The sequence below is a fragment of the Amphiprion ocellaris genome, chromosome 2 (assembly GCF_022539595.1).
Source record: "Amphiprion ocellaris isolate individual 3 ecotype Okinawa chromosome 2, ASM2253959v1, whole genome shotgun sequence".
Taxonomy (NCBI): domain Eukaryota; kingdom Metazoa; phylum Chordata; class Actinopteri; family Pomacentridae; genus Amphiprion; species Amphiprion ocellaris.
In genome coordinates this window covers 14,177,453-14,196,997 of record NC_072767.1, presented here as the reverse complement: position 1 = coordinate 14,196,997, position 19,545 = coordinate 14,177,453, and the positions used below count along the sequence as shown (strand labels likewise).

At 40.2% G+C, this 19,545-nt stretch overlaps 2 protein-coding genes across 2 annotated transcripts in view; one reads left to right on the top strand and one right to left on the bottom strand.

Moving 5' to 3' along the window:
* The window catches only part of LOC111569887 (solute carrier family 22 member 23), a 27,231-nt gene extending 14,630 nt beyond the window's left edge, over positions 1-12,601 (top strand). The window contains exons 4-10 of the mRNA XM_023272316.3: positions 3,760-3,946; positions 4,207-4,334; positions 5,137-5,239; positions 5,462-5,688; positions 7,926-7,958; positions 8,141-8,264; positions 10,552-12,601. Coding sequence (XP_023128084.1) covers positions 3,760-3,946; positions 4,207-4,334; positions 5,137-5,239; positions 5,462-5,688; positions 7,926-7,958; positions 8,141-8,264; positions 10,552-10,972 — 1,223 coding nt within the window. The 3' untranslated portion in view covers positions 10,973-12,601. The remainder of the gene's footprint in view (positions 1-3,759; positions 3,947-4,206; positions 4,335-5,136; positions 5,240-5,461; positions 5,689-7,925; positions 7,959-8,140; positions 8,265-10,551) is intronic.
* Positions 12,345-19,545, bottom strand: psmg4 (proteasome (prosome, macropain) assembly chaperone 4). Its single transcript, XM_023272314.3, has 3 exons — positions 19,302-19,545; positions 15,600-15,675; positions 12,345-14,305 (listed from the first exon to the last, which is right to left on the bottom strand). The coding sequence occupies exons 1-3, from the start codon at positions 19,476-19,478 to the stop codon at positions 14,184-14,186; spliced, it is 375 nt and encodes a 124-aa protein (XP_023128082.1). The 5' UTR covers positions 19,479-19,545; the 3' UTR covers positions 12,345-14,183.

Sequence of the window (19,545 nt, the reverse complement as noted above, 5' to 3'; positions counted from 1 at the left end):
CAGTGCTGGTACCTAAGAACAAGAGTAATGTGTTCTCTCTTCTTAGTGTTTGTCAGTATTCAAGTGGCAGCATTTTGAATGACTTGCAGTACAGTAGTCAACTGTAGAGGTAATAAAAGCAGGACATAAGAGGAAATACTCAACTGTGCAACTTTGACATAAATCAATTACTGAGAGGTGGGACAAATTTGAATCACTTGACCTTTCAGTGATTTTTTTTTACAGCGGTGTACTCACTTCTGCTGTGCACTGTAGCTTTAGCGATCCCTTACTTTGATTTATGGCTGGCCACTTTCAAACCATTCCCAATATCGTCAGCTGTACTTGTGTTCAGTGCTGATTCCTAGCACACCAAACAAGTTCGGTGCTGACATTAGCACTTAGCTAACAGGGCTCCTACTCTGGCTGTAGAGTAAATGACCTAAACAGATAATGGATAATGAAAGTTACTGACAATTAGTTTTCTATTGATTGCCCTATTGACTAATCAGCTATTTTTTTCAGCACTCCATCTCTCCCTTTTCCAAATCCAGAGTGCATCTCTCTTCCTGTCCCCAGCCGTACATCCTAATTTTACACATAGACACAGACTGTGGTTCTCACTCTGAACTCATGCTGTTAGAAAGCCAATTGTCTGTCCACGCTGTTCTCATGCCCCAGGCAAGGATAGCCAGGGAGCAGCAGACAACAGAAACTGTGTGTGGTGGTGCTGCTGTTGTCAGCCATTTGTCATCAAAGATTAGTCTGCCCATCGGATCAGCTGCTTTTCATTGCCTTCCCTTTGTTTTTAGTCTCCTTTTCTTCCATTATAGCTTTTGTTATGCCAACCCGCTGCAACTGTTCACTTGCAGATGTAAAGTCAGAGGAGAAGCTGCGTGGTGAAGGGAGGAGGAGCGAGGGAAGGGACGGGGCGAGAAATGGGGGTAAGGGCGGTGGGCAGAGGTGGGGGATGGAGGTTTTACAGAGGGCGAGAGAGAACCACTTCAGCCCTGATGAGCCAGAGGGAAGAGAGGAGGGGTGGGAGAGGGGGGTGAAGGGGCTGAAGGAAGATCAGCCCATGGGGGGGGCAGTGAGATAATCGGCACAAGGAGAACCATTCTCCCTCTCAGCTGGAACAAAAGGTCCTTACCAGCATGTCTGTTTCTCTATGTGTGTGTGTGTGTGTGTGTGTGTGTGTGTGTGTGTGTGTGTGTGTGTGTGTGTGTGTGTGTGTGTGTATTGATGTCCCTACAGAGTCAGCGGGATGGGACGCCTCCCCTGAGAGTTGGAGAGTGTTTTTTGTTTTGTGCATTAGGGATGCGTTGCCTTTGCCATAGTATGCTTGATTTGTCTGGTTTGTGTGCAAGACCCTGCTTGATCTCATTGACGGCTGTGGATACAGGTACCACTGGGTGACAGCAGTGGGAAGTAACTAAGTACATACTAACAAGTACATTATACTGCACTGCAGTTGAGAAGGCAGTATTGCATGTTTTCTTATCAGGCAGGTTTGCATTGCAGACTGGCAAATGAAAGTAATAGTATTCTTACTAAGTAGAAAGACTATTTATCCAAACAGATAACATCTGATAAATACAGCTACATGTACAACCAGCTACAAAATGTAAATCAATAATGTAATATGTATATCCAGGCTAAAAGATGCCAAAATGCTCAGCAGAACAGAGTGAAACTGCAGAGCTACATGATAACTCTCTTTATCTTTGTCACCATGATTGACCTGTTTCGTATAGGTCGAGTCATTTGACAGTACAATATTGATTTCTACAGCTTTAAAATCATAATAAGTGCTGAAAACTAAAAACTCACCTGAGTCTATAAAAGTTACATATTTAGAAGTTGTTTCCATTGTGATAATCCCTTTTTGCAAATTTTCCCTTGTAGGACTAGTAAAGGATATTCTATTCCGATAGGAAGACAATACAAGGGGTACACTCTCTGTGTGAAGAATCCCAAATAGAAATCTGTAGGAGACTTCTATAATGTCCATTATGGCATTTGAATGATGAATACCCTTCCACTTCCCCCAAAAGTGTTGTCTGCTGAATAACATCCAAATCAGGAAGCATCCTCTCAATCACATTGTTGCACTGACACAGAAAGTGCTGTGAAGCATGATCAAATATAACCTGTGGAAACAAACATCTTTTTGAAAGGTGTTTTCATGAAAAATCACAAACTTTAAAGCACTTTTTTTTAAAAATCAGACTGGTGATTTTATATATGCAGGTTTTAATGGCCACTGAAAATGCAATCGCAGCTCTGTCTTTATTCATTTAAGTAGCCTCATCTTGTTGGCCCAAAATAATGGCGTATTTGGTCTAATAATGTTGAAATAACTCATCTGAAACACTGAAATTTGCCTATAAGGACCTTAAATTGTACTAAGTTAATGTCTGAGATCTGGGAACAGGGCATAAGTACTGGGGGTAAGAGACAATCAGACGTGCGAAAATGAAGCTCACAGCAAACTGCTACTTAAACATCCACTTCATTTTTATTAAACACTGTGTATGTCTTGCCTCACTAGTGGAAGTAACTTTGGTAAATACAATCTATTCATAATCCAAAGAAATAACCTGCAAAACTTCAAAAATAGAACCCATTAGATTGTAATAAAGTGGAAATGTTGTCCAGGTAAAACATTGGAAGTGGTGTTTGATGGTAAAGACAGTGAAAGTTCTGCTTCCATTATTGGGTGAGGGACAGATACATACAGTCTTTCTGGCTGAAGAGAAAGAAGCAGACGGACAGGTCAGGGATTATGGGTCAGTGTAATTTCCTTCAGCTGTCTTGCTTCCTGAAGGGAAGCTTTTTGGAGATTTTAACTCTAAACCTTTAATTCTGGGGCAGAAGAGAAGAAGAAGGTAGAGGGATTTCCAGTAATACCTTTCATTTTTCATTCTCAGCCTCCCTGTGTTGTTTTACAACTAAATCATTTTCCTTTCTTTCTTTTATCTGGAAATATTAGTCATCTTTCTCTTTTTCTTCTTTCTGTCCTTCCCTCCTCCTTTCTCATTGTGCTTTTCTCTCTCTCTCTCTCTCTCTCTCTTCCTCTCTCTAGTCTTTATTATCATTCCTCTAGTGAGTCCACTGATGAATAGAGGGACTTTTTTGTATCCTTCTGAGGAAAAAGTAATTGGTATTCTGCCCGTACTCTTTCTACTTCCCTCCCTGCACTCCTCCTCCCCCCATCTCCCTCTTCTTCTACACAGTAATAAGTGACAGTACAGTTTAGTGACTCTCCCTCCTTCCTCCCCCCTCCTCACCCACAATGGTCACCTTCAAAAAGACCTTGCCATATGGGCCAGGCCATCTGGACTGTACCATGTTACAGGCAGTAAGGGAGGGGATGGGAGCACAGTTGGGGGGAAATTAAGAGGCGATAACAGCCAAACGCTCACAGAGCAGCTGAACCCTCTCTAAAGCCATGACGTGCAGTCCATCCTAAGTTCATAAAAAGGCCCGGTGTTAAACTAGTGCACTCTCAGGGCAAAGATCAGTAATAGGAGTCCTCAATAATTCAGAGAGGAGATTCAATAGTGGCCTCACCAATAAACAAACACACACATCACACTCTTTCAGGCCATTAAGGCTGCTGCTTAGTTTATGACAGTAATCACATTGTCAGACGCATACAGACGCACACAGCTTATGCATCATTTACTCGTCCCTCCTTGTGCATCAGCATAACGAGTATCTATATTTTCCCTGAAACTAAACCTCGTTCTTTCTTCTCTCTCCGTCTCTTTACTTTAGGGATCGAGCTTTGTTTGCCAGGCTGGCGTTTCTCCATGACCATGGTGGCCAGTTTTCTGATGGTGGGCGGGCAGCTACTGATGCCAGGGGTGGCTGCTCTGTGCCGCAATTGGCCAAACCGGGATGACTGGCAGGTCCTGCAAATCGTCATAATCAGCCCTTTCGTTCTGATGCTGCCCTATGTGTGGTGAGTCCCACCCTCCAAGGAAATCCACAGTGAGGGGGGCAGATTCTTCTCTTGCTGAGCCAGGCGATGGCTTGTACAGTACACACTGCACTACACAGTGCTATGCACAGTGTGCTTCGACAAACAAACAATGCTCTCTTTCTCCAGTTGTTTTTCTTCTTTCCTTTCTGCTTCTTTCTTGCTCTTACAACATATTCTGCTCTCATCCTTTGTCTGTTTCTCCGTGTCCTTCCTATCCCTCTCTTTCTGTCACTCTGCAGGATTTTTCCCGAATCGCTGCGCTGGTTGCTGGCCACCCAGCACTACAGGCGATCCAAAGCCATGATGCTGCGCATTGCCAGGAAGAACCAGGTTGACATGACAACGGAGCCCAGCGGAGTTCTTACAGGTGAGGACGAACTCAGGAGGGACAGTAAAAAAGATGAAAGCTGCCAAATCCGTTTTGCTACCAATGTTACACTTTCTGTTGCTTTATTCACCTCATTATGCAATTTATTTTACATCATCATCTACAGTATGTTATGTTGCAGCTGCTCCTTGCTGTGTGATGAAATGAACATGCAACCAATACAAAGACACTGCCATGCATGCAATGACTCAAAGAGTTCTTTTTCAAGGGTGCCCAAGTTTTTAAGCATCACTTCTCAGACCGTTCCTGTGATGAAATGCAATTGCAATCAAAGAAAGACACCACGCCAGATCATCAGAGATTTTTCACTGGACAATCAATATAGTCTGACTAAAATCAGTCAGTAACAATTATTTTCCACTATTAACTAAGACATCGCTCTCTTAGTCACTTTTATGATACCTCACATCATATCAAAAAGTCAGACATCATGGAAAATACCCATTGCGAGTACTGAAAGCTTAAGTTGACACTTAATTATCTAGTAATTGAGTGGTCCCCAAAGATCTAACACATTGGTGATTTTCTTCTCTTACATCTCTCCTCTCCCTGCCACCCTCACTTCTTCCTCCCCTGTGCTGGCGTTTGATTCATTGCCTCTGCCTCTCCCAGTGGCCTGGCAGACAGATAGATGATGAGAGGGGGAAGAGTGATGTCCTATATCTGTCTAAAAGCCCCACAGCACTTTAGCTTCTCTGTGCTAAAGTTCCCTTAGCAGCCGGCCACTCATTACCTTCTGAAAGGAAAGGTCTCAAGGTGTGCGTTTCATGTTTCCTACCAGAGTTGGAGCAGGAGCTGCACAAGAAACCCCAGAGGACCTGCATTGTCAAGATGATGAGCACCAGGAACCTGTGGAAAAACATTGTGGTGCTGTGTGTCAACTCGTAAGTGTGTTGCGTTTGTGGCTGGGCTTGTACAGTTTCTTTGCTAATCAAAGCCAACATCCGTTGTGTTGAGAGCATGAATTACACATGAGCTCGTCCCCAGAGAGAAATGAAGACATGTATGTGAGTGTAAGCCTCAGTCGCCCCGTGGCAGACGCATGTCAAAGGTACCGCCTCCCTGGCCGCTTTCTTATCCTTTGTTTATGTGTTTTTATTGTGCAGTCTGACAGGTTATGGGATTCACCACTGCTTCGCCCGTAGTATGATGGACCCAGAGGCCCAGCCCACTGCTTTGTGCCACGCTGACTATTACACCATGGCTGGCATCGCCGTGGCGACATGCCTGGCGCTTTGCCCCGCGGTGGGGTTGATGGGTCGGCGTGGAGGGCTGCTCACCTTCATGATCATAACAGCCCTGGCATCACTACTACAGCTGGGTTTGCTTAACTGTAAGTAATCACGTACAGATCGTTAGTGAAGTCTTTGGTCACTTCACCGTGGCAACAGATTCAGAATTTCCCCTCACATCTTTCTGTGATCTAGTTGTTTGATAGGTCTTTGCGCGCATTTGATGGCAGAATAAAACGATAACTCAGTGAAGGATAGAAAAAAAACCCTTGATTATTCTCAGGATGGATGTGGATGCGGACAGCAGTGGACGTACCCGCACTGTGTACTGCAATCATGATGCACACACACATTTCACACATGCACACTAGAAAACATGACAGCAAAAAGAAACATATTTTCTTTCTTGTGTCTGGTTGAACGACATGCAACTGCTTAATGAAAATAGAAGGAAAGGTGTGGATAAAAGAATGCACATTTATATTCTTGTGTATGTGCTGTTGGTGCACTTATGAAACAAGAAAAGCACTCAGAGAGCAGTACTCAGTTCAGTCGTTTGATTTCCGACGGATGAAATCTTTAAAAATTCGTGATCCACAGTGGTCTGTTTGTAGTAGGATTGCAATCATGTGATTGTTAGCAGGCAGCTGACGTAGCGTTCACTTGTAGTCATAGTTACCGTGATGTTGTGCTGCTATCTCACAATAATACAGAAATCTTTAACAAATCCGTGGATCCAGACTATAAGCCGCATCACTGCCAAAATCTAATCACTTGGTCCTTGTGTCATTTCTGACTTTCCCTGAGAATTTTATCCAAATCCGTTAGTCCATTTTTGACTAATCCTGCTAACAGACAGACAGACAGACCAACGCCGATCGTCACATAACTCCGCTGAGTTATCCTCCTTGGTGGAGTTATAATGCAATGTAATATAAAGACATTTAGGTCTCGCAGACATTAGTCTGACTCACAGGGTATAGACTGTGGGTATCTCATCTCATGCAGCTTTCTCCTATCTTTCCGTTATCTGCATGTTACCATTTTTTAAATTCCCTTTGTTATAGGAAACAACAACAGCAACTTCTGAGCAGTAACCTAAACTCTGAAAAAGAAAAGTTTTGGTGAAGATTTGGCTCATAGAACAAGGAAGGCCTGCTTGGTCCATTCAATAAATCAGGCATTTGAATGAAAAAATCCTCTGACACTATATTGCAGGGGGCACCATCACTGCATCCTGGGCTTAGCATGGCCTAAGACAATTATTTGTTTCAAAAGCCACAAAACTATTAGTTGTTACGATAATGTTTATAATGCACAATATGCATCTCTTCTACAAGAGGAAATGTTTCAAGCATGAGGCATAACTGCAAACACATCTCAGGTCTGTGGAGGGGAATAGCTGCGGAGGTTACAGTAAAATGTAACTTTTAAAAAATAGCCAACATTAATAACAATCATCCAGTTACCTACTGTAATTCAACCTTGATTATACTAACATATATGCACAGTGACAGCTGCAGACAACACAAATGTGTAGTTTTTGCTCCTGCTACACTCTTGCTGTCAGGTGCCCTACTGCCCCTGTAGCATAGACACATGGAAATGTGTGGATGTGGAATGTATAACACAGGCCTTATGTCTCCTCATATAATATATGGAATATGCCCCCTGGTGATCAGCACAAGGAAGTTTCTTTACAGACGGATTAGTAGTTGTAGTAAGCTCTAACCAGCTCAGTTAGTAAGCTAGTTAGAGCTTACAAACTCAAGGTTAATGCATGCTTTATACTTAGTTTTTAGTTCTGAAAAGGAAAAGCTAGAAATCCTCCAATATATAATATAATTGGTTTGATCTCATTATTATTAACTGTGCCTCATGCACTTTGCATAATTGGCATGTTGAGAATATTGTGAAGCCAACAGACCTGCTGCTGTGCATGTAATTGCTATTTGGGGAAGAGGTTTAGAAATGCTTGAAATCAGATAAATCAGTTCAAGAAGTTTATGAAAATTGTCTTGGACAGTTTTCATACCTTCACACTGCAAAACATAAATCTGAAAATCTTGCACACCATGCATGCCATCCCTGAGTCATTAAAACAGAACAGACTGCAGTTCAATCCTCAGTCTAACAGGAGCCTTTCCTTCATTCTGTCTTTTTGACCTACATCTGCAGTATGCAGTCATTAGTTCAGGCCTCAGTGGTAAACTGCTCTGAATTCTCCTCAAGGCTTTTTTAATTCTGCTTATTTTGAGTCAGCACTGTGCTGCTCTTTGTACTTACTAATGACATGTTTCCTCTCTTCTACTCTCCAATGTTCACTAATGGAACCCAGTGATTGGGAAGTACAGCCTTCGCCACGACACAGGTACAGCTGCAGTGTAGTGATAATAAACTATTCTGCTGATCTGAGAACAAGGTTGCATATATTGTAGTCAAGGTCACTCCACCATATAAGCACTGATTCATTCCACTGACATTAAGTAACACTGGCTGGTATATGCTGGGTGTCATTAGTGTGCTTACCTTGTCTTGTTCTCTTCTGGACAGTTCTTCGAGACACTCTGAACAGGAAATTCTCAGTGGCCTTCTCCATCATTGGCATGTTCTCCTCTCATGCTGTCAGCATACTCAGCATCTTCTTTTGTGCAGAAATTACTCCGACTGTCATCAGGTGAGCCTGCATGATCATAAATTCAATGCAAATCTTATGGAAGCCCCCGGCAAACTTTTCATTACACACAGAGAAAGAAGAAAACCTTAGAAAAACTGGTGTATTGTCCTTATTACTCAGCACTAACCCCTTTACACCTGTTGTCACGAATTCACATCATATCACTTTCTTTCAGACTGTAGCCAAGATAGCATGTTCATTCCACCAATGCCGGTTTGTGCATATTCAATACGTACCTCAGAACCTTTTGCAAGCACTGTTTTGTCATAGGACCGATTGGAGTGGGACGTAATTATTATATATCGTATTATTATTATTATTATTATTATTATTATTATTATTATTATTATTATTATTATTATTATTATTATTATTATTATTATTATTATTATTATTATTATATATCTGTTCTATGTGTAGTAGATAAATTAACAAGCTCCACTTATTTTAGCATCACCTGGAAAGCAAAAACACACAAAAAAAGTTTTTATTTAATTGTAAATAAATTCAGGCGTCAAGGGGTTAACAAATGATGCTTCAGGAGGGTCACGCTGTAATTACAGAAGCAGGAAAGACAAAATGTTTACGGTCATCTGACCTTCATCGGTTTCGTACCTATGCAACACAGATGCCCTTTAAGTGAAAAAAAATCCCCATATGTGATGACCTTTAAGGTAATTGGTATTGCACCCAGAAAAGCAATCATGGGCAAAGCAACCAATCAGCATACAGTACAGTACTTAAGTATACATACATACAAAAAGACCACGTACATCCAAATGTAGAAAACACTTGTGTGCCATTGACGTACACTGGACATTGATTGAAGAAAAAAAAAGGAGCTATACATGCCTACAAAAATTCAATTAGTTTATGAATGAAGATAAAACTGCTCCAAACAATACAGCATTAAAACAGTTTCTGTATCACTGTTACTTTTGAAAAAAATAAAAGTGTTTTTCTCTTATTAGCTACATTCATTCAGTCATGGCAGGCTGCTGACTCAGGCACCTTATGCCATCGCACAGAAAAAAACCCAATGACAGGAAAGAGAATCAGAACTTGGTATTGGCAGAAATTAGTGCAGTCTTTGGAAAAGCATGCTGGTTCCATTTAACTGACTTGATATTGTATATTATTAACAGTGCATGAACCCGAGGACACAGCTCCTGTTGTCAAATTGCTTAATGGTGCCATCTTGTGATGCAATTTTGACTGACAAAGCATGGTGCATGATAGCCTCAAACGGTTCAGTATGCTTCTATTCTGACTCACCGGATATCGGCTGTGGGTATAAGACTGCCATTGGCCATGGATTTCATGCAGGTTTCTCCTCCCCTTTCTGTGGGTTGTTTTCAAAATCCCCTTCACATTCCCCACAGCGATAATAGCCTCTGGGCTGCAACCTACCACAATGAAAATGTCAAGTTTTGCAGAGCATTTGGGTCGTGTATTGAGGCAGCCCTGCTAACTTTGATCAGCTAATTAGCTATTTCAATCAGTTCTTGTCTACCTGCATGCAAATGTTGCACCATTGTCATAGCATGGCCTCAACGCCACACAAGATGATTCTGGTTGGTGTAAAGAAATAAAAACAAGCCAGAGCATTTTTTACCCTTATTGCAGAATGATAATGAGGTGAAGCCAAACCATTCTGTGCTGCAGAAATATAGCCATGCAAGACTATCCATCCATCTATTATCTATACACCACTTAATCCTCATTAGGGTCACGGGGCTGGAGTCTATCCTAGCAGACTGACGGTGAAGGCCGGTCTATCACAGGGCTGCATATACAGGCACACAATCACAATGCATTCACACCTACAGGCAATTTAGAATAATCAATTAACCTCACCATGTTTTTGGACTGTGGGAGGAAGCCAGAGTACCCACAGAAAATCCACACATGCACAGGGAGAACATGCAAACTCCATGCAGGAAGATCCCGGGAAAGCTGGGACGTGAACCAGGGATCTTCTAGCTGCAAGGCGAAAGTGCTAACCACTACACCACTGTGCAGCCCCCATGCAAGACTAGTGTGCTTCAAACTTTTTCATATTTAGTGTCCTCCAAAGTATTTACTGCTGTACTGAATGACTGTATTTGAAGGTTTGGGTAAAGGGAGAGGGAAGTACTAAGACCACATAAAGTTTGCTATATAGGATGCAGCCTCCCACTTCCAACACTGTTGAATGCATGCTGTTTGAAGCACATTAATGCTGTTTATAGTTCAAGTTCCATCAGGAAACTTTGGTAACTGATCAGTTGTGTGTCTCCCTGTGCAGGGGCGGAGGGCTGGGCCTGGTTCTGGCTAGTGCTGGCTTTGGCATGCTCACTGCACCCATCATGGAACTCCACAACCAGAAGGGCTACTTCCTGCATCATGTGATCTTCGCCTGCTGCACCCTGCTGTGCATCATCTGCCTGCTGCTGCTGCCTGAGCCGCGGGGTCAGCCGCTGCCGGAGAGCCTGGCCGACGGAGAGACCTTCACCCGGCAGACCCTGCTCCATCCAGGAGAGCAGCACCTCCTTCTCGCCAAGAGTGACAGGGACTACTCTCGCGTCCATGACACGCCGTTACACCTCTCAGCCACTGGCGGTGCTACAGTGGCAGCAGCCACCGCTCTGGCAGCGGTACCTGCCTCATACGCCCTTGCAACTGGTGGCGAGGTGATCGGAAACAGTGCCATAGCCAACGGGGTGTGAGCGTCAGAGCAATAGTCTACTACTGTGCTATTAACTGCTCCAGCATTAACCTGACTGAATGGTCGCTGAACTTGTGACCAAAACCTTTAAGGGAAAAGGATTGTTCGGATGAACCAGATGAACTCTTGTTGTGGTGAGGTTTGAAATGATGATTATAGTAAATCTGTGTAATTTGTAGTGACTATGATTCATTCAGGAGTTGCCAAAAACCATTGTACTGGACTAAGTTTATCTGAAGTCAGTGTGTGTTAAATAATATGAACGTCTTAAGTGGTGTTGGTGATTTTCTTGAGCTGCTGTCTGCTGTCAGGAGTGTTTTTCAGATAAAATAAGCAGACGCAGCCAAGTGAAGAGGCAAAGTACAGTAGATGAACTTTCAATAATGTGTGCTCTGTGAGTTTTCTGTTTGTAGTTTTGACTTGTTGAAACAGGATTTCACTGCATCTTATAATTCTTTATAAGTTATTTTGCACTAAATGTCAGAGACACAATCAAGTGTTTGTGATTTTCAGCCAACACATTGGGAGATCCAGGGATTGGCTAAACCACCACCACTTTTTGCATGAAAGGGCACAAATGGTTTTACACGTTTTTTTCTTCTTCATTTGTGGTCTCACTACTATAAGTCCAATGTGGCACTTTATCCTCTGAGGTGAGGTCAGTGTAGACACTGATTTTTAAATCAGCATTACTACTGTGCTGGGCGTATGATGGTTGTCAGATGAGACGAACAGCCGGAGACCTTGGCAGACTGTAAGTGTAGCCTGTAGAGACTGTGCGTAATGCTAAAACAAATCTGAGAGCTGAACGGACATTAGAGTGACTTGTCAGTGCACTAATCTATGTCTTATGATGCATCTCAGCTTTTAAATGGCTTTATCATGATGGCTCTGTTCTTTTAACTAAACAGAGTAGATACAATGTAATTAAAAAAAACAGTATTTATTTTGTCATGCCGCCAAAGGCAATTTTGTTGCTTGAAATACCTCCTTAATTAGCAAATCTTTCCACTCCAGCTATCACTCCTTGTTCTCTGTACTGTGGTAATGTTGTAATCCTGCTCCTAGGAAGTGTAACTCTTGCCAGAAAGCACAATATTTTACAGTTTTTTGAAATAAACGTTTGTGAAGCTTAGAATAGAGCAGTTTCGTCTGCATAGACCTGGCCTAGTTGTGACTAGTCTACATTTATACACTTTACTACATAAGTATCCCTTAGGACTGCATAAAAATGTAAGGTATATATACATGTGCCCTTCTTTCATAATGTATGGAGCATAACCTTACGTTGATAGACTATGAAGCACATCAGGTAGATAAACCATCTCATAAACCATTTTTGTGCAAATATACCAGAAAAAAAACACAAGACATCCAGACATCCCTTCATTTTCTAATTCATATTTAGCACACAGTACGTATTTTGAACACCCTGTATGGTTTACTAGTTTGTATGTTTTCAACAGTTAAACATTCAGAGAAAAAAACATGAAAAAAACCCTTAACAACTAATGCTGTTTTCTAAGTGTTATTTTTTAATATGATGCATTTGTACAAAAAGCCATAGGCCTACATGTTTTGATAATAAACCACTTAATTTATTATGTCAATAAAAGAACACTTGATGTGACCATTTGTCCTTGTTATTATGTTGGAGTGGGATTACTGTATTAAAGGCAGGGCTGAGAAATGAATTGATTTTAAATTGAAATCACAATTTCAAATATTGTAATTAGCAAATTGCAAATGCTGCCATTCACGATATAAAAAGTGTGGCTATTAAATTAGACTGTAATGAATGCTGTATTTGAGTAGATTGAAACTGTCGGGGCTTGTTTATGCTCTCTCACTGATCAGTTAACACTAAGTATTTCCTTCATTCACCCTGTGGTTCAACTGACATAAGCCCAGTCTAGTTCTACAGTTCTACAATTTCATTTAGCAGATGCTTTTATCCAAAGCAAGAGTAGAAACAACACAAGCAAGGATCTAGTTAGGAGAAAACAACCTGGATAAGCCATAAAACAAGTTCAAGTGTGACAATAGGACTGTGGTGCCTATAGACAGTGCAGATGTAATAGGATTTTTTATTTTTTTTGCAGTCTGTCAAGTGTAAAGGTGTTCAGTGAAGAGCTGGGTCTTAAATCTTTTCTTTAAGACTGACAGAGACTCTGCAGATTGAGTAGAGTTTAGTAAGTCGTTCCACCATCGGGGAACCACAGAGGAGAAGAGTCCACCTATGGACAGGACCTGTTGTGGTGGTTGTATCAGGAGCCTTTTGTTGGCTGAGCGTAGTGAGCAGGTGGGAGTGTAGACCTGAATGAGAGAGTTCAGGTAGGAGGGAGCTGTTTTCATTCTAGTTTTGCAGACAAGTGTCAGAGTTTTGAATTTTATGCGGGCAGCAACTGGAAGCCAGTGAAGTGATCTGAACAGGGAGGTGACATGAGCTGTTTTTGGCTGGTTGAAATCTGGATTATCTACAGAGGTTTGAACGTGCATGAGGGGAGGCCTGCCAGTAACGAGTTACAGTAGTCAATCCATGATATTAGAGAGCCAGGAAGGGTCTGATCTTCCTGATGTACAGGGAGAATAGACATGACCGAGCAACAGAGGCCACATGAACCTTGAAGGTTAGTTGGTCATCGATCATGACAGCCAAGTTTCTGGCAGATTTTGTGGGTCTGAGTTGGGTTATTGTTAGTGAATAGCCACACCTCATATGTATCGCAGTTCTGCTGTGATAGCTGTTTTACAAACTTTTGATGGTATGTTGTGATAATGCTCCTCCACATTTTACACTACCAGTCAAAAGTTTGGACACAACTTCTCATTCAATGGTTTTCATTCAATTATTTTCTACATTGTAGATAAATACTGAAAACATCAAAACTCTAAACGAATACATATAGAATTATGTTGTAAACAAAAAAAATGTTAATCTCCACTATTAATCTACAATGTAGAAAATGAGACAAATAAATAAATAAAAAGCATTGAATCAGGAGGTGAGTCCGAACTTTTGAATGGTAGTGTATACACATATTACAGAGAGAACTAAAAGCAGGACTTTGAAACATTATATTGTAAATCAAATGTCAATATCTGTCAAAAAACATATTTTACCCAAATTGCTCAACTTTAATTCCAAGTGCAATGAACAGAGAAAGGATCTGCTGCTGTATGTTCTACATGCCAACAAGGGTCAGATGTATCTAAAAGTGCTCAGGGTGAAGCTCCAGCTCCTTTTTGATCCTGTTCTCCACCAAAAGACTGAGATTTGAGTCCGTCATTGGAAGACTGTAACTCGCAAACACTTGCTTGTTGGTCTTCTTTGCTGCAACAGACAGAAACAGACACTTATTTCACTTTTAGTTCAGACATTACACAAAATGGCATGTTTTGGTAAAAGATTAAACTGGGGAAGCCTGAGATAAATGTCTGCTCTGTCACTATGTTTAGGTTAAAAGACCACATCAGTGTTTTAGTCTATTTACTAAGAATGCTGTGGATTCTTTTGCACTGCCATCCTTTTGTGCATGGAAGACTGTTTATTTAGATTTTTTTAATCAAAATAAAAGAAGCAGGAAGCCTCTTGTTTTTAAGCTTGAAGTGGCTTAGCTCGACTTGTGGAGACTTGAATTGAATTAACTCCTTGACTTCCACAATTAATTCACAATTAATATCATCAACCCTTTTACTTAGCCAATATTATGTTATGATTTTTTGGCTGTACAATGCAATGCTCTCAGTCAGCCTAAACTTACAGTTACATTAACACACTCTGACAACACCAAAAGCAGACATGTTTACTGAAGTATCACTTTACTCAGCTTTAAACTCTCCATATTTACTTTCATAAGCTACTAAAATGTCTGTCAGTGGCTGCAACCAAAAAAAAAAAACACATTCAAAAACATGCAGCACTGTTGGCAGTAAGGTGATTTTAAGATACACTTTCATAAATATTTACATCAACACTGGTATAGTCCTTTAATATCCGCCTAAGTATATACACACACTTTTAAATAATTTCTAGAGCACATATATTAAAGGAGACAGTCAGACACATACACTACCATTCAAAAGATTGGGGTCACTTGTCCTCACTTGCCACAATGTCCTTATTTTTGAAAGAAAAGCAGTTTTTAATCAATGAAGATAACATTAAATGAATCATAAATCCAGTCTAGACATTGTTAATGTGGTAAATGACTATTCTAGCTGGAAACAGCTGATTTTTAATGAAATATCTACATAGGGGTACAGAGGAACATTTCCAGCAACCATCACTCCTGTGTTCTAATGGTACATTGTGTTAGCTAATGGTGTTGAAAGGCTAATTGATGATTAGAAAACCCTTGTGCAATTATGTTAGCAGATGAACAAATGTGTGAGTTTTCATGGAAAACATGAAATTGCCTGGATGACCCCAAACTTTTGAACGGTAGTGTAAGTACTGTATATATATATATATATATATATATATATATATATATATATATATATATATATATATATATATATATATATATATATATATATATATTTATATATGCTTGTAAATAATTTCTAGAGCACAAATCTTAAAGGAGACAGAGTCGGACGAATATACTTATACCATACATTACCTAATCTCTGTGCCAAAGAATTTGGAGCTGTGTTGGATGGGTCCCCCAATACTAATGTAGACAAAGGCATTGAATCCTGGAGAAGAAAAAAAGGACAAAAGCTGTTAGCTTTTCTTTACAGCAAACTGATCATTTGTTAGGATTCAAACATAATGTTTAACTGTCTTAATGTCATTAGCCAACTCATGCTTTTTTAACTGAGCAAACGTTTTTGATATATATTCATTTAAATCTTCCAGTGATTCCAAATTAAAGATACAGCTTAGTTATTTCCAGTTTCCGGTCTGTGATATGTGTCACGTATCATAGACATGTTAAGATTCAATTCTTTTTCTTATTTAGCCTATAGTCATTGATATAAATGACCTAGACAAAATAACACAAACACTACTGTACTACTATAACACTGGCCTCAGTGACACTTCAGGGTCCACTATAGTTCACCTGACAAAAAATTTGTCATCTCCCAAGTCAGTGAAAGTGTGAGCAAATCCCTCAGTGTGAAGCTCAAAAACTGTGTCCATGTAGCAACCTCCCTACAAGAGCAGGAGTGTGTATGTTTAATACTGGCGTGTGTGTAGAAAAATTTGATATAAACTTTAGTGCATCTATGAAACTGAATTCTCCCAGCAGACTAGACAAAAGCGTAATAGCAACAGCTATGTGTCTGAGGTGTCTACAGCTGTCTGTGTGTCGGTCCTCAAAAGAGCATTATGAAGCCCTGAAGGTCCCATATTGTTCCTGCAGCTTTTTCAAAGTCTCATCTGTCCCCAGATTGTGTCTTTCAGATTTTTAGCTCGAACGACTACAAAGATAGATCAGTTCACTATCACTGTAACCCTGGACTTTATTTATATATATATATATATATATATATATATATATATATATATATATATATATATATATATATATATATATATATATATATATATATATATATATATATATACATATATATATATATACACTGTATATGTGTGTGTATGTATGTATAGACCCTTTCCAAAAAATTAGAATACAATGTAAAAGTTTATTTATTTCCATAATTCCATTCAAAAAGTTAAACTTTCATAGATTATAGATTCAGGGCCCACAATTTAAATGTTTCAAGTATTTATTTTTACATAATTTGGGCTTCCAGCTCATAAAACCCATGATAACAGGAATTCAGAAAATTAGAATACTGTGAAGAAATCACCATTTACTTCTCAGTTTTTGCAGAAAAAAAGAAAGAAATTAAGATCACATCAAATCAATCAAAAAATGGTACTTTCAAAACGATGTCAATCTTCAATACTTGGTTGGGAATCCCTTTGCCTTAATCACTGCCTCGATGCGCCGTGGCATTGAGGCAATCAGCCTGTGGCATTGCCTGGGAGTTATGGAAGCCCAGATCTCCTTGATGCTTGCTGTCAGCTCTTCTTTGTTTTTGGGTCTGGTGCCCCTCATTTTCCTCTTGATAATACCCCATAGATTCTCAATGGGGTTTAGGGCTGGCCAGTCAAGCACTGTGATGGCATGGGCATCAAACCAGGTTTTGGTGCTTCTGGCAGTATGGGCCAGGTCCTGCTGGAAGATGAAATCTGCATCTCCATGCAGGTCCTCAGCAGAAAGAATCATGAAGTCCTCTAAAACATTCTGGCAGACTGTTGCGGTGACCTTGGATTTAAGAAAGCAGAGTTTACCAGCACCTGCACTGGACATTGCACCCCAAATCATGACTGACTGTGGATATTTCACACTTGACCTCAAGCAGCTTGGGTTCTGTTCCTCACCCGCCTTCCTCCAAACCCTTGGACCTCGATTCCTGAATGAAAGGCACACTTTACTTTCATCGGAAAAGAGAACCTTGGACCACTGGCCAGCAGTCCAGTCCTTCTTCTCCTTGGCCCAGTTGAGACGCTTCCTACATTGGCTCAGGCTCAGAAGTGGCTTGACACGAGGAACCTGACAGTTGTGGCCCATCTCCTGGATGCGTCTGAATGTGGTGGTTTTTGAAGCTGTGACTCCTGCCTCATTCCACTCTCTCTGGATTTCTGCCAGATTCTTGAATCTTCTCTGTTTGATAATCCCACGGTCATCTCTTTTGCTGGTGCATCTTCTCCTGCCACATTTTGCCCTTCCACTAGACTTTCCATTGATATGCTTGGACACAGAACTCTGTGAACAGCCAGCCTCCTTAGCTATGAACTTTTGTGGCTTACCCATCCTATGGAGGGTATCAATGATGGTTTTCTGGCCAGTTGTCAAGTCTGCAGTCTTCCCCATATTGAACCGAACTGAGACAATTGAACCAAACTGAAGCAATTTAATGACACCTGGGGAAACCTGTGCAGGTGCTCTGGTTTTAGTAGATGATTAGTGCGTGACACTCAGTTTAAAACATTCATGCCCTGCAAAATTTGGGCTGATTTCTTCACAGAATTCCAATTTTTTGAATTCCTGTTTTTGTGGGTTTTATGAGCTGGAAGCCCAAATTATGTAAAAATAAAAAAATAAATACTTGAAATCGTTTGAATTGTGGGACCTGAATCTATAATCTAGAAAAGTTTAACTTTTTGAATGGAATTGTGGAAATAAATAAACTTTTCCATCGTATTCTAATTTTTTGGAAAGGGTCTGTAGATATATATATATATATATATATATATATATATATATATATATATATATACTGTTTTTATATTAAAACATGAATACGCAAGGCTGTGTTATTTTATCTGATTCCATTTTATTGTTTTTCACAGTAAAGATCAGGGGTGTCAAACTCATTTTGGTTCAGGGGCCACATAAAGCCCAATTTGATCTGTGGACCAGAAGTAGGCCGAACCAGTAAAATCAGTGCATAATAACCTATAAATCACAACTCCAACTTTTTCCCTTTGTTTCAGTTCAAAAATGTACATTCTGAAAATTTTCACACTTAATGAATTATCTTCTTTCAAAACATTACGAACACCTGAATTTTCTTAAGAAAAACAAGTTCAATGTAAACATTACGCCTCAGTTGATCTACAAGTTATCTACAAAGGCATAAAATATTCAGTCTCAGCTATTTGAGAAACACTGTCCTAGAGTCTTTAAATTTGCAAGAGATGTTCAGAAAAGTCTGGTGAATGGAGAGAGATCAGCACTCATATCAAACAAAGGAACTTATTATCATTTTTATTATTCATTTTAATTGACTGCTCTGGCTGGTCTCCTTATATCTTGCTTGATTGTCTGTTTGCATGGTTCAACTGTCAAAGCACCTTGTGAACGCTGTTCTTAAGGCTGCTATATAAATAAAGTTGTTATTATTATTATTATTATTATTATTATTATTATTACTATTATTATTATTATGGTACCGGTAGCCACAATACACACTCAAGTACTAACATTAGAACAGTCAGCAGCCTCCAAATGAGCATCCATTTCAAACACTATTTATTTTGCGCCAGCTACAACAAAAACGGAACATTATAACCTGTAAAAAGGTTGCAATTATTTGATAATCAATGACGATGAGTCATGATTCGCGGGAAAGTCGGTTTAGAAGCTGCTAATGGAGGAAATAAAAGTGAGGGAAGTCTTGTCTTTGGCTAATCTAGTAAGAAATCTTCATCGTGTAAAAATCTACTGCTTCCATAAATCAGTTCTGCTCAGTGATTTACAACATTTCCTTTGGTTTTGGCTCACATATCCAACTTTACTCACATATCTGCTGCTCATTGACACCGCCAGGTTGGACAGAACCGGAGCAGAACCGACCCAGAGGAAAAACCCGCCGCTGAACTTCATCACGTGAAAGTGTACGACCTGCTCCAAAATCTTCTCCGTAAAGTTGTGCACAGAAATAGCTTCAAATTCCGCCCCGTTCTGTGTGGTGCTCATTTTTGCTTCAGCCGAAAGTAGCCGCGGACATGTGAAACTGTACACAATAACTTCCTGGTTACCGACG

What these genes read in the sequence shown, in the direction of transcription:
- psmg4 (XM_023272314.3), bottom strand. Translation starts at nt 19,478, where the DNA reads ATGAGCACCACACAGAACGGGGCGGAATTTGAAGCTATTTCTGTGCAC. An exon ending in TGTCAATGAGCAGCAGATAT is followed by an intron (nt 15,676 to 19,301) that starts GTGAGTAAAGTT and finishes TTTCTTCTCCAG; the next exon opens with GATTCAATGCCTTTGTCTAC. An exon ending in TTCTTTGGCACAGAGATTAG is followed by an intron (nt 14,306 to 15,599) that starts GTAATGTATGGT and finishes TGTCTGTTGCAG; the next exon opens with CAAAGAAGACCAACAAGCAA.